At 42.4% G+C, this 15,000-nt stretch overlaps 1 protein-coding gene across 1 annotated transcript in view; it reads left to right on the forward strand.

The window, feature by feature from the left end:
* Positions 1 to 15,000, forward strand: part of LOC306743889 (dedicator of cytokinesis protein 3-like) — a gene marked incomplete at both ends in the record, with an annotated part of 55,970 nt that overhangs the window by 34,615 nt on the left and 6,355 nt on the right. Inside the window, 23 exons of the mRNA XM_079226454.1 lie at positions 348 to 448; positions 544 to 625; positions 1,886 to 2,056; positions 2,326 to 2,388; positions 2,634 to 2,826; positions 2,933 to 3,060; positions 3,149 to 3,295; positions 3,390 to 3,488; positions 4,501 to 4,595; positions 4,797 to 4,872; positions 5,092 to 5,192; positions 5,306 to 5,364; positions 5,485 to 5,633; positions 5,755 to 5,840; positions 5,943 to 5,969; positions 6,087 to 6,182; positions 6,733 to 6,793; positions 6,884 to 6,977; positions 9,362 to 9,510; positions 11,577 to 11,663; positions 11,921 to 12,025; positions 13,035 to 13,176; positions 13,539 to 13,705. Coding sequence (XP_079082580.1) covers positions 348 to 448; positions 544 to 625; positions 1,886 to 2,056; positions 2,326 to 2,388; positions 2,634 to 2,826; positions 2,933 to 3,060; positions 3,149 to 3,295; positions 3,390 to 3,488; positions 4,501 to 4,595; positions 4,797 to 4,872; positions 5,092 to 5,192; positions 5,306 to 5,364; positions 5,485 to 5,633; positions 5,755 to 5,840; positions 5,943 to 5,969; positions 6,087 to 6,182; positions 6,733 to 6,793; positions 6,884 to 6,977; positions 9,362 to 9,510; positions 11,577 to 11,663; positions 11,921 to 12,025; positions 13,035 to 13,176; positions 13,539 to 13,705 — 2,478 coding nt within the window. The remainder of the gene's footprint in view (positions 1 to 347; positions 449 to 543; positions 626 to 1,885; positions 2,057 to 2,325; positions 2,389 to 2,633; positions 2,827 to 2,932; positions 3,061 to 3,148; positions 3,296 to 3,389; positions 3,489 to 4,500; positions 4,596 to 4,796; positions 4,873 to 5,091; positions 5,193 to 5,305; positions 5,365 to 5,484; positions 5,634 to 5,754; positions 5,841 to 5,942; positions 5,970 to 6,086; positions 6,183 to 6,732; positions 6,794 to 6,883; positions 6,978 to 9,361; positions 9,511 to 11,576; positions 11,664 to 11,920; positions 12,026 to 13,034; positions 13,177 to 13,538; positions 13,706 to 15,000) is intronic.

Here is a 15,000-nt window from a genome sequence, read left to right on the forward strand (position 1 = left end):
CTGCATGTGTGTCTGTCTGTCTGTGTGTGTGTGTGTTTGTGTCTGGGTGTGTTTTTGTGTTTCCGTGCGTGCGTGCGTGCGTGTGTGTGTGTGTGTGTGTGCATGTGTGTGTGTGTGGTCTGTCTGTCTGTGTGTGTGTGTATGTGCGTGTGTGTGTTTGTGTGTGTGTGTGTCTGTCTGTCTCTGTGTGTGTGTGTGTGTGTGTGTGTGTGTGTGTGTGTCTGTGCGTGCGTGTGTGTGTGTGTGTCTGTGCGTGCGTGTGTGTGTGTGTCTGTGCGTGCGTGTGTGTGTGTGTCTGTGCGTGTGTGTGTGTGTGTCTGTGCATGTGTGTGTGTGTGTGCTCCTAGGTGTTCATCATCAACCTGCTCAGGGACAGCCGCTTCTACCACTTCAGACCCGTCATGGACGCCTACATCCAGAACCACTTTGCTGGAGCTTTGGCCTACAAGTACAAGAACAAAGCAAACGCACAACAATAACCTGAAAACCTGTAAAGTCACACTGCATGTTGACTCTCGTGATGTTTAAACTGTCCGTCTGCAGAGAACTGATCCGGTGTCTGAAGTGGTACATGGACCGCTCTGCCGAGGTCGTCCGACAGGACCACATCCAGGAGGCCATGAGGGTAAAGTATCACACACACTCACACACACGCTTCCTGTCTGGGCCGTCCTGGCTCCCACTACTGGGATCGATTAGCAGGAAACGGTAACGGGAGGACAGGAGGCTCGGAAGCTGCTATTGACGTGTTGACACCGGGGGGCGGGACGAACAAAAATGACACGACAATGCAAAAAAACTGTTCATACCGGCGGCGATGCAAACTCATGACCGTTGCAACACTGTTTCAAAAAAAGGTTCCGGTAGATTTGTGCAGGCAGACGACCGACTACCAGGATCCTATTGACCCAGAGCACCGGCCGTCTGAGGTACACTGTTGTGTAGTTTAAATCACTGTCAGATATTTCATTGACTTTCCTTTTAGTGAAAATGCTCGGAGGGAATTCGCCTCGTCAGCAGTTATACGCAGTGTGTATATATATATATGTCCAGGGGCTTTTATTTTGAAAGGTAAAACAGGGAATCTGGTCTGCGATGGCTCCGCGTTGTAACGTGAATGAGATTTTCTTATATACTTAAATTAAAGTATTTATTTTTATTTTTGCACTCAGGCTGCTCTCGTTTGTGTGTCATACAGGGGGGGAAGGGAGCTTTTTAATTTTAATTTTGTAAATCTTTTAATCCGCAGAGCATTTTGTGCTTAAGCTTGAAAAGTGCTCTATTAATAAAATGATTATTCTTATTCTCATTATTTATCTTTTTGTATTGTTTGATGCATTTTACTTGCACTGCGAAAGCTCAGGAAAAAATGACTGCACTCATGCACTCATTTTTGGTTTTCAAAAAGAGTATTTATAAAACAATTTTTGAGGGTTACAAGTATGAATGAAATGTATGTATATGGAAGATGTATGTATCTATATTTTTTCTTTATTTCGAATTAATTATCTGATTTAATTGAATATATAAGCATTTTTTGCTTCTACCTTTACCTTTTCAGTCTTTCTGTTTTGTAAATTATATAGAATAGTGTATTGTAATGATTGACTGAATAAAACACACACACCTAAAAGTCTGTGTGGAAGTACATACAAATGAATGGCACAAAAACAATAAAACGCCACACTGTCTTTTTTTTCTTTTACTTCTCCGATAAGAACACGTGAGGAACATTTACTCATGTATTGATTTTCTCCGGATGATCGACCACAACGCCCATTCAGAGCTCGATGCTCACACTCACAGTCATTTTTGAATGTTATTTAATTTTCCGTATACAGTGACGCTGACCGAGTGTCCCCCCCCCCCCCCGTCTTCCCCTCAGGCTCTGGAGTACCTGTTCAAGTTCATCGTCCAGTCCCGGATCCTGTACTCGAGGGCCACCTGCGGCATGGAGGAGGAGCAGTTCCGAGCGAGCGTCCAGGAGCTCTTCCAGTCCATCCGCTTCGTCCTGAGTCTGGACAGCCGCAGCTCGGAGAACCTGGTGTTCACGCAGGTCGGACAGGCCGCCCCGCATGACGGCCCTCTGCTCTGCAGCCTGATTTCATTTGGCATCTTTTTTATTTTCTCTCTTATCCATCCTCTTTGGTTTTGCATTCACGACTCACTTGATTATTCTTTTTTTGTCCGTTGCTGTTTGTAACTTATTTCACTTTTCATTCTTTCACTTTTCATTCTGTGCATTTTGTGACTGAGGCTCCCCCTCCCCCCTCCCCCTCACCCCTCCCCCTCCCATCCCTCCATCCATGTCTTGCTCTGGGACAGTTTAGGGGTGTGATCAGCTGCATGCATCTCTGCGGTCACGCCTCTGGGCTCTCGTCCGTCTCAGTAAGTCACAGCGCCCCCCTGTGGTGGGTCCTCTATGCAGCAGATGATGTATTATTCTCCGGTAACTGATATGCAACTGAGATTATTTACGGCTGCGCAGAGAGATAAATGGTGCTTGAATGTTGGGCTATTTTGTTTTGGATCAGCGTCATATTCTTTGTGTGATGATTGAATGTATATCTCATTTGAAACATGCTGTTCCTCGTGTGCGCTACAAATCCCCTGTCTTTGTCCTCCCCTCCCAGGCTGCACTGTTGAACAGCTTCCCTGACATCTTTGATGAGCTGCTGCAGATGTTCACCGTTCAGGAGGTGGCCGAATACGTCCGGGGCACCCTGGGGAGCATGCCCAGCACAGTGGACATCGGCCAGTCCATGGACGTCGTCAAACTGCAGTCCATCGCTCGCACAGTTGAGAGCCGCCTCTTCTTCTTCCCGGGTGAGATTACAACTGTGGCACAAAGTGTTTCCTTTCCCTGACGATCCCCAAAGCCATACATGTAAAAGCCTTTTTCTTATCTTCATCCTCCCTCTTTCTCCTTTAGAGTCTCGCAGCATCCTGCTGCCGGTGGTTCTGCATCACATCCACCTGCATCTGCGCCAGCAGAGGGAGCTGCTCATCTGTTCTGGGATCCTTACCAGCATCTTTTCCATAATTAAGACCAGCTCCATGGTACAGGAACACTTTTGTTTGTGCCTTTAAAATAAATGCAGCTGCAACACCTTTAGCGGCATGTTTTGCGTCTCTGCGTTCCCTTCAGGAGTCTTCCGTTCAGGAGGAAGTGGAGATGATGGTGGAGAGCCTCCTGGACGTGCTGCTGCAGACTCTGCTGTCCATCATGAGCAAGTCTCACTCGGTGGAGACGGCCAGAGGACAACGCTGCCCCCAGTGCACCGCCGAGATAACGGTGAGCGTCCACTTCACGAGTGAAAACGGGTGGGATTTGAGTTGATGAACCTTTTTTTTTTTAAATACGCTCGCCCCTGTCTTGTCATTTCCAGGGGGAGTATGTCTCCTGCCTTCTCTCGCTGCTGCGGCAGATGACAGAGCTCCACTTCCACCATCTACTCAACAACTTCCACAGCAAAGAGGAGCTGAAGGTTTGAACCTCTCTGAGTCACCGAGGCGCACGTGATCACAGCGTTTTTTTTGTTTTGTTGCCGCAGCCCGCTTACTACATACCTTTTGGAAACCAACCTATTTTTAGGCCCTTTCCTCAAAAATTGCATACCCAAACTAAAAAGGGTGTATTTCTGCAACCACTAGGGCTATTTGAATAATTCTGGTGTTATAATAAAAGGTACACAGCTGAGATTTAGTTCAGATGTGTAAATATCAGTCTACATGTTACTGGTCAAGAGTAAATGAAGATGACACACAGAAAACAATGAAAAGGTTTCAGGTTGATTATTTCTTTGAAATGATGCAGCTGTAAGGTTGCACTCTAACCCAAATCATAGCACAATATGTGAACATTCACTAACCCAAATCATACACAATATGTGAACATTCACTAACCCAAATCATAGCACAATATGTGAACATTCTCTAACCCAAATCATACACAATGTGAACATTCACTAACCCAAATCATACTCAATATGTGAACATTCTCTAACCCAAATCATACTCAATATGTGAACATTCTCTAACCCAAATCATACTCAATATGTGAACATTCTCTAACCCAAATCATAGCTCAATATGTGAACATTCACTAACCCAAATCATAGCACAATATGTGAACATTCTCTAACCCAAATCATAGCTCAATATGTGAACATTCTCTAACCCAAATCATAGATCAATATGTGAACATTCTCTCTGCAAAGGTTGACTTTGATAAAGTGAAGCAGAACAAAGTTAGAGAGGGTTTAGAACAGAGAACATTCAGGCGAGGACTCCAAAATGTGCATTTGGGCACATTTTAATTTTCTCATGTACCAAACCATATATTTCACTTGTATATTAGTTATGGTGTTCAATACATCCAAATTCAGCATTTTTTTTCCATAAAGCAAGCTATGATTTACAGTTTGATATAACAATCGCTCAGTCTTGGTTTCTAAAAGGTTAATTAACTGCGTTCTTCTTCTTCTATTCCTTTGCCAGGAGTTCCTGCTGAAGATCTTCTGCGTGTTCCGCAATCTGATGAAGCTGACCATCTTCCCCCGAGACTGGAGCGTCATGAGGCTTCTGACTAGTCAGTGAGTCCGCTTGTTCCCTTTCTGTCACGCAGTCTTCTTCGTCCCGGAGACGGTAAGGGAATACAGCCAACCATTAGATCAGGCTCTTCCGATTACCCTGCTCTGAAGGTGACGACGCTTGTGCTGCATTTTGTTCTCCTCGTCTATTTTTGGCAGCTGCCTTGTTTCGTCAGCTGACAGTGTAATGTTTGCTTTCTGCAGTATCATCGTAGTGACAACACAGTTCCTGTCTCCGGCGCTGCACAAGAACTTCTCAGAGGCCGATTTTGATTTCAAGGTGTGTGTTGTCGTCTGTGTGTGTGTGTGTGTGTGTGTGTGTGTGTGAGAACGTTTAGGAAACCCAGCTCGCTACGAAGCCACGAACTGGGTGAAGCTTTTCCATAATCCAGTTTCTGGGACTCAGCGTTAGTGATTCAACGGGGCATTTATTTACTCTTGTTTTTGCCTGTCTTGGTGTGTGTGTGTGTGTGTGTGTGTGTGTGTGTGTGTGTGTCAGGTGTGGAACTCGTTTTTCAGCCTCACTGTGCTGTACATCAACCAGCCCAGCCTGCAGCTGGAGGCGATCGGCCCAGCTAAGAGGAAGAAGGTCCTGGACAAGTAAGGCGCCGCCGTGTATTCATCGAATAAAGCATTCTCTAAATTGTATCTAATATTTCGCTAACTTTCTGCACTTCGCTAACTTTCTGCACTTCGCTCGCCGCTCCGTTTAGGCACGGAGATATGAGGGTGACGATGGGGTACGAGCTCTTCAGCATGTGGCAAAAATTAGGTACGTCAGACACACACACACACACACACACACACACACACACGACACGTATCACAAGATTTTGATGAAACGAGCGAGATCAAGACGGCTCCCGTCTGTGTGAATGTGTGTGTGATCCAGGCGACAACAAGCCCCACTTCATCCCGGGGATGATGGGTCCCTTCCTCGGCGTCACGCTGGTGCCTCAGATCGAGGTTCGAAACATCATGATCCCGATTTTCCACGACATGATGGATTGGGAGCAGAGAAAAAACGGCAACTTCAAACAGGTTGCTGTGACACACGCTACGTTCTCAACTACCGGAGTGTGTGTGTGTGTGTGTGTGTGTGTGTCACATAACATGCCCACATCTTTTGGCTGAATATATATATGTGTGTGTGTGTGTGTAGGTGGAAGCAGAGCTGATGGATAAGCTGGACAGCATGGTGTCGGATGGGAAAGGCGATGATAATCACAGAGAGCTCTTCAGCCTTCTGTAAGCATCCGCCCTGTGTTCAGTGAGCCTGCAGAGCGGCGCTGCTCTCATAGTGTCTCCTCTAACGTTCTTCTCTCTTGTTGTTTGGCTGTCACTCTGCAGGACCCAGCTCTTCGGTCCTTATCCAAGGTGAGGCGCCGCGCTCTGGCGGGCTGAGGCGAAGAGACGTTGCGATTCGTGTCTAATTACCTCGTGCGCTCGTCAAACCTTTCGGTAAGAACGTCTCCTCTGTGCTCTTCTGTGCAGCCTGCTGGAGAAGATCGAGCAGGAGACCTGGAGGGAGACGGGGATCTCCTTCGTCACCTCAGTCACGAGGCTTGTGGAGCGATTGCTGGATTACAGGTGCGATGAGGTTCAGTTGTGCATGTGCGCTTTGTTCTATCGGCGGCCATGTTAGCAGGTTTAGACGAACCCCAACGCCGCATCTCTTGTAGAGATCTGAGGTCTTCTGAGGGTCGCAGCAAAAATAGACTGAATATATTTGATGTCCATGTCTTTAGAACATGTCACAGATGTGAGAAAAGGTTCATATTTATTCTTATACGCAACATTTCCTGTTTCTGTTTCAAAATAAAAGCCCTCTGTCGTCTTTCTGCGGACATAATCTCTTCATTTGATTTTATTGTGAAATACTTGCATGACAAATGCAGGAAAGTCCTCCATAAATTAATAGAGTTTAATTCTAGATTGATATCATTTACAAATGAGCATGCTTCTCTACCTTAATCTGTCTAAAATGAATATAAATTACATTTATAATTAAACTAAATGACACATTGTTATATGACCATTATATGCAAGGCAAACTTTGTGGTGAAAGAAGTGTCTGTTTGTTTAATTACATGTGTAATTTACAAAGCAACAAGAAAAACAAAATCAACTTCTTTTTTAGGGACTGCATGAAAGGAGACGAGATGGAGAACAAGAAAATTGGCGGTTCCGTCAACCTCATGGTGAGAAACCCACAGCCGTGTTTTCAGACTTCACAAACACGTTCATGAACGTTAATAGCATGTTAACCGTTATTCTTCATTCAACCCCAGAACTTCTACAAATCTGAGGTCAACAAGGAGGACATGTACATCCGGTACATCCACAAGCTGTGTGACCTGCATCTCCAAGCAGAGGACTTCACAGGTAACAGAGACACGGGCTTTGTCGCTTTCTTTTTTATACCTCTTAGAGGTAGAGAAAGGTTTAGAAACCAGGATCTGTAGACCAGGATCTGCATCATGGTTGTATATATTTAGGTTAAAGTCTCTGCACACACACACCGTCCACCCACACAGGTGATTTCACTTCTTCTCTTTGCCGATTAGACGTCTTCTCGAGGTGTCGTCACTTCCCATTGATGTCTATGAAGAACGAGGTGGAACTTATAAACAAGGCCAGTTTGAGGGAGAGGTTGGGGATTTACCTTTTCATTCAGGAAACGTAGATTTGGTAGCAGCCTTGGTTTTTGTAAATGCATGACAAAATATTAATAACGCAAACAGCAGAGGATAAATGTTGGATAAATGAGGAGAAGCCGTGTAATTCACATGGACTGCTGTTGTTAGCTGTTGTGCTTGCTACACTAGCTGTTGTGCTAGCTATGCTAGCTAGTGTAACCCGATGACCTCCCATAATCCACCCACCTTCACCCTGAGTCGAGGTTTAATTAGCGGGAGTAAGTGAACATGTGGGAGTGTGCAGGAGCTTTAAAAAGATGATAGTTTCAGGCCCGGATATCTTTTCATGCTTCCTCGCCGCAGAGGCATCGTGTTTTCATATCTCAGGAGAAACGCCTGGAGGGAACTTCTTCAAATCGGGGACAATTTGTCCGCTTGCACTCGAGAATGAACTGATTAGACGACCCTTTGGCCAGACATTGGTGTGAACAGTGGACCTCAACATGACTTGGTTGCCAGAGGGACACAACTTTGAGGCAGTGACTGATTTTTATGGAAGCCCGTTTCCGTCAAAAAAAAAAAAGAAGTCATAATTATGAGATAATAAAGTCGAAATTATGAGATAAAAAGTCATAATTATGAGATAGAAAGTCGAAATGATGAGATAGTAAGTGCGCACTTTTTTATTTGTGGCGGAAACGGGCTTCCATAGAGGGCTTCCATTTTTATATTAAAAAAGGGCAAAATAAGTTTTTCTTCAGGCGATTGTGGTAAACGAAACTCTTTCAATGCGACACTCAATCATGGGAACGGGGAGGTAAGTGGAAGTCAGTCATTTAATGTAATCGTGTGAATGTGTTTCTTGCTTTACTCACATTTTTTGGCAGTGGTGGCGTCATTATGTTCATGTACACGGAGCCAAATAGGAGTAATTACATTCAGCCTCGTTCATCGGTTACGTAGAACAAACAAACAGCTGGCGAGATAATTGAAAACACATTTTATTGTTCTGCAGCTGTGGGCTGTGATTGCACATGTGGTTATTGTGTGGATCGTTTAAAAATCATAACAATATGTGAATTCAACGTAGAAAGAGGCATCATTTGTCTAGTTTTATACTTTAAATGGAGACATGCTGTGCTGTAGTGACTATTTGAAGGCTGCAACTAATGACTATTTTCATTATTGATTACCTTCTTGGTTAATCTATAAAATGTGAGAAAATTGTGAAAAATGACACAATCACAATTTCTGTAGCCTAAGGTGATGTAATGATGATGTAATAGATAGTTTTTTTCCCAGTAACTAAAAAAAAAAAAAAGATATTTGATCTGTTATGCCATAAAACGATGAAGCAGATCCTCTCAATTTAAAATCTCTGTCTCTGTCAATCATTTAATTGACTCTCAGCTCTCGTTTATTAATATTTTACCATAGTTTTTACAGCTAAAATCAAATATCTAAATAACAATTTCAATGTGACAGGAGTCACTCATGTTGTGTTTATATGTAATTTCACTTACTGTCACCCAACAATATCCTTTACTGAGTCGTGTCATCCAAACATGTTTTATGCAGTCTATCTATTCATGTATATATTTCAGAGTTTGACTGATTTTTCAAGGTCGATATAATAACGAAAGTTTGCAAAATGTCATATCTGCAACGATTAATCGGTCGAGCTCTAATTAACTTTCAGCTCTCTGGTGTGTCACATATTCACAGTGAGAACCTTATGTGTGAGCGTGACGTAAAACAGAAAATGCTAAATTAAATTAAAGTAAAGACAAGTGTCTCAAAACAACACCTAGAAAGTAGAAACTGTTAAGAAATGCAGATTAAACCGTATTTACTGCTCAATCTGGATTTCCATTTGAGGATTGTGCCAAAGCACCTGATGTGCACTTTGCACCTCTGGCCCTCCGATATACCAAAACATACCCAGCATGCCTCTTGGCACCTGGCTGCGCTTTGTGTCGCTCGCCATCTGTTTCACAAAAACTGGACCCCAAAAAAATAAAAAATCATCGCTGTGGCCAGACGGTGCAACCTGTTCAACATCTGTAGCTTTTTAGCGGATGATGCACTTTCACACGAACGACCTTTGACCTGTTACCGCTCCGACAACAGAGGCGGCGTTCACGCTGCTGCTGTACTGGGAGCTGCTGCAGTGGGAGGACCGGCCCCTGAGGGACTTCCTCCACTACCCCTGTCAGAGCGAGTGGCAGCGGAAGGAGAACCTGAGTCGTAAGATCCTCCACTACTTCAACAAGGGCAAGGTGAGAGGACACGCACTTCCTGTTTGGGCTGAGCTCAAGCGTAACACGTTCATTTTATAGTCGGTAGGTCGGACAAGTCATATCGGGAAAAGTTTGATCGATTTTTTTATTTTTTTATTTATTTTTTACAATGTTTGTGCTCATCTGCAGCTGCAGCTGCTTCATTAACTTTGAGGGTTAATGACAGAATCCTGAAGTGTTTCTTAAGATCTTTCTTAAAGTTTTAATTATATTTTACATCAAAACGTATCAGTATTTGTACATACTAAAGTAGATGTATACAGTGGTAGAGTAGAGCTCTTTTCTCTCTCTCTCTCTCTCTCAGTATAAAAGTAATACATAAAAAGTGTATCTTTAGTAAAAGTCCAGCAGTAATTACTGTAATTGATGTAAAAAAATACATATTATGCAAGAAACTAGCCGCCAAGATTGTTATATTTTCATTATTAAACATACATTATATTTTATATACCTTTATTTTCTGCTGAATACATATTTAATATTTTTGAACAAGCTCATCATATGTTTATAAGTAAAATCTTAACTATAGCAGGATAACAATTAAAGTAGAGTATATAAAGTAGCTTAAAAAAGTACCTCAATACTGAACTAAAGTACACAACGTGAGTATTTGTACTAACGCCAAAGGTTTATAGCTAAAGCAACAGTCTCTCCACAGAGCATAATCATAACTGTTGCTTCATCAAAACAAAATAATCTAATCGTCATTGCTTAGGTTTCTACCAGGAAGAGTTTTCTGCAGTAAAGCAAACGCTGAATATCAGACAACAGAGACACAGACGTGCAGTAATACCCAGTCAGGTCTCGCATGTCTCCTCAAATGTGATTTGCTTCCCCCAATCGTTCCTCCCCGGCTGCTTTTTCCCTCAACAAAATGAAATTAGTGGACTGGTCTCTGAGCTTTGGAGAGGGCCGAGCCCTCCGGACTCTGGGAGCAGGAGGAAATAAAAGTGGCCTCCTTCATTACGTCTAAGTCTTCTCTGGTTTTTATTGCTGCTCCGGTCTGTACCTGTGGAATCCTCCCGAAATAACAAAAAGCAAACGGGGAACTTGATGATAACTCTGATTTCATGAAAACTTAACTAATGCTGATTCTGGTTTATTATTGTCACGAATGTAAAGACTCATCTGTACGTGCCGCAAATTAATGGCGGCAAAAATGATGTCGAAGCAGCTGGACTTTAACCTTTAAAAATCAAGACTGAAAAATTGTTAATCAAAACTGTAAATCATAAGCAAATATATTAAACAACAGAACCCAAACTGCTGTATTTGGATGTACTGAACACCATAAGTAATGTAGAAGTGAAAAATGTGGTTTGGAACATGAGAAAATTCAAATGTCACAGATGTGCCACAAAGTGCCCAAATGCCCATTTTGGAGACCTCGCCTGAATGTTCTCTGTTCTAAACCCTTTCTAACTTTGTTCTGCTTCACTTTATCAAAGTCAACCTTTGCAGAGAGAATGTTCACATATTGAGCTATGATTTGGGTTAGAGAATGTTCACATATTGAGCTATGATTTGGGTTAGAGAATGTTCACATATTGTGTATGATTTGGGTTAGAGTTGGACCTTACAGCTGCATCATTTCAAAGAAATAATCATCCTGAAAGTGATTTTTTTATAGGCGAACCTGAAACCTTTTCATTTTTTTCTGTGTGTCATCTTCATTTACTCTTAACCAGTAACATATAGACTGATATTTACAATCTGAACAAAATATCACATGTGTACCTTTTATTATAACACCAAAAGTATTCAAATAGCCCTAGTGGTTGCAGAGATACACCCTTTTTAGTTTGGGGATGACATTTTTGAGCAGAGGCCTAAAAATAGGTTTGTTTTATATTAAAACATAACTGTATATGTAGGACACAGTATATGATTGTGCTGAGGTAAATCCTCCTAATATTTAAGATGACGCTGTATAACTCTGTCAGCGTCAGTGTTCGTTGTTCGAATGATTATTTCTCTTTATCGTACAGGATGTATTAAGCTTCAGTCGTTTCCTTCATTCATCTCATTTATATCTGACTTTGCAGTGCTGGGAATATGGAATCTCTCTCTGCCGGGAGCTGGCTTTCCAGTACGAGACGTTATACGATTACCAGAGCCTCAGCTGGATACGGGTGAGTAAAGTCTTGCGTGCTTCCTGTTTTTATCGAAACGAGCGCTCCTCTGTGAGGCTGGAAAGCGAGATCCTCGGCTCCCTTCTGTCACTGTCATCCCAGTGTGTGTGGTGCACGGCGTCCAACACCGTGTCCTAATCAACCGTGCACACACACACTCATCACAGAGGATTCAGTAATGTGTGTGTGTGTGTGTGTGTGTGATTGGACCATTATCCATCATGACTCTTTTCTCGTGTTTTATTATTCTGTGACAGAAAATGGAGGCCGCGTATTACGACAACATCATCGAGCAGCAGAGGATCGAGCCGGAGTTCTTCAGAATGGGCTTCTACGGCAGGAAGTTTCCGTTCTTCCTCAGGGTAAATGGAGCCTCGTCTTCGTCGCCGCTGACGCAGTCGTGATGCTGACGATGCAGTTACGCCGCCCAAAGTTGGCTGCAGCAGCTTTCGACATCACGAATCTCATCATAGTATAACATAACTTTTATCATGTAAAGTTTCATCGCTGAAATCATCATCAGCCTCCAGATAAATATTTAACAATTAAACTCGTTGGTGCATCGTCGTAAACTATAAGAAAAATGTGTCCACTTCTGTCGAAATATCTCATTTAATTTCCGTGATTTATTTATTATTTAGTCAATTACAGTTTCTCGCGCAGAAAGAAAACAAATCGTAATATCATATATTTGTATTGGTTAGGACAGTGGTTCTCTAAATGGGGGTATGTGAGATTTTTTTTAAATATATTTAAAATTACCATCAATTCAAAAATCCCTTGAAAATAGTTATTTCATAAATATTCAATAATATATAAGTGTAAGTCAAATAATATGTGTATATGTAGCCTACTGTAGGCAGTGTGAAAACCTAAACCTAACCAAACTAAAAATAATAAATAAATAAAGTTAAAAATAGGCTGTACACATTGTCACTCTTTAAACTACTATCACCATTTCTACTAGCTAACTACTGCTAGCTAACTATTGCCACCTAACTACTGCTAGCTAACTATTACTAGCTAACTATTGCCAGCTAACTACTCCTAGCTAACTATTGCTAGCTAACTACTGCGAGCTAACTATTGCCACCTAACTATTGCTAGCTAACTACTGCTAGCTAACTACTGCTAACTAACTATTGCTAGCTAACTATTTCTAGCTAACTATTAGAGTTAATAGTGGATGCTCATTCATCAGGTGTCCAGAGACACAACTCCAAAGAAAGAGATAGTACTACAAGTACTCAGATGATAAAATAAATACTTTTCTTGTAACTTTTTATTTAATTTGAAGCCTCAGAGACAAGCGCAACAGTTTCTTATCAGCCTTGCATTAATCCAGATGGCGTCTTCCCTGTTTTTCTGCAGAACAAGGAGTTTGTCTGTCGCGGTTACGACTACGAACGACTTGAGGACTTCCAGCAAAGGATGCTGGGGGAATTTCCGCAAGCCATCGCCATGCAGCATCCCAACCAACCCGACGACACCATCCTGCAGAGTGACGCTCAGTGTATCCTGCACGGCCTATGAGGCTAAAACAACAAATATTTTCATTATAAAGTCATATGTACTTTATTTTGTATTGTTCTATTTAGACTGTTTAGACTATAAATCATCACTTTTGAAAAGATAAAATTAATTAATATTTCGCATTTTTGCCTGATAAATGACTTAATTAATATTGTTGACGGTTCATTTCATTGGATCGATTCGCTTGCAGAATATTTTACTTTATATGTGTTGAAAATAGAGGAACGCTGTCTGAAACGTCGAAAAGGTTGCAAACGCTCCGTCAGCATTTCTCCCGCTCGTCCTCCTCTGTGGATACGCACGTCCGTCCGTCTGTCACTTCCTTGACACTCGGCCCTCTAGACTTGCAGATGTACGCGGTGACTCCGGTGTCGGACATCTCCGACGTGCCTCAGCTGGAGCGTGTGCCCGAGAGGATCAAGAGCTTCTACCGCATCAACAACGTCAGCCGCTTCCACTACGACAGGCCGTTCCACAAGGGGCCCAAGGACCGCGAGAACGAGTTCAGGGTACGGTGAGCCAGCAGTGCCGCTCCCAGTGCCGCTCCCAGTGCCGCTCCCAGTGCCGCTCCCAGTGCCGCTCCCAGTGCCGCTCCCAGAGTCTCTCTGCATCCCAGTTTAGTGCCACACCAGATAAAAACATAGAGGCCTTGCAGCTCATCTAGGTCAAGTAAAGTACATTTTTTTGCATAGCCCACTATCACAAATTGGCCTTTCAGTACAGCATATGACATCATCTCTCCTTAAACCTTTGACCCAGATAAGAAAAAACTCCCACTGAAAAAAGCTTTTACTCTTCTAAAACGGGTGTGCACAGAATGCACATAGAGAGAGAGACAGAGAGAGAGAGAGAGAGAGAGAGAGAGAGAGAGAGAGAGAGAGACTGTATATTTTATGTTTAGTATAACTGCCATGTATAATGAGAAATGGCCAACACTCATATTCCAGTCTGGTTCTACAATCTGTGAATCATTTCAATTAATACCCCTCCTTGATGAAAAAAACCTTTAATTAACGTCACAGAAATCTTTTTGAATTTTAGCTCCAGTATTTTTCTGATCGTCCGGCAGATTATCTTGTTTAGATAGTTTGTTTTTACTCGAAGATGATTGAATAAAAATATGAAAATAAGGGTAAATTCACTGTTATATTAATCAGGAATAAAAACAATATAAACATCTTAGAATAATAAATATAAAATGAGTTGACTAATCGAACGAATAATCTTTAGATTTATTAATAACAGAATAATCGTCAGGCAGAACCCTAATAAGAAAACAGAAGAGCAGCAAATCTTCACATCTTGAGACGCAGGAAACAACGTTTTTTAATTTTTTTTTTGCTGATTTTGTCAGAATCGCCATGATTGTGTTGTTGTTGCTCGTTCTCTCGTGCCTCGTCCAACAGCTCGAGTGCTTCAGAGACTTGGACCAGACATGACACTGTCCCGTATCTTCCTCTGACACAGTGACCTAAATGTGGATTCAAACCACAGCAGGATTTGTGCTCTTCACTGCGCTGACCTACATGTACATGTACACTGAAACACTGGTGTCCAGGTTTCTCTGTGTGTGTGACTTACCCATCACACACACGGCGGTGATGTGGTTCACGGCCGGCCTATTGCTAGCTAACTACTGCTAGCTAACTATTGCAAGCTAACTACTGCTAGCTAACTATTGCCAGCTAACTATTTCCAGCTAACTATTGCCAGCTAACTATTGCTAGCTAACTATTGCCAGCTAACTATTGCCAGCTAACTATTGCTAGCTAACTATTGCCAGCTAACTATTGCTAGCTAACTA

Source organism: Taurulus bubalis (genome assembly GCF_910589615.1).
Source record: "Taurulus bubalis genome assembly, chromosome: 11".
NCBI lineage: Eukaryota > Metazoa > Chordata > Actinopteri > Perciformes > Cottidae > Taurulus > Taurulus bubalis.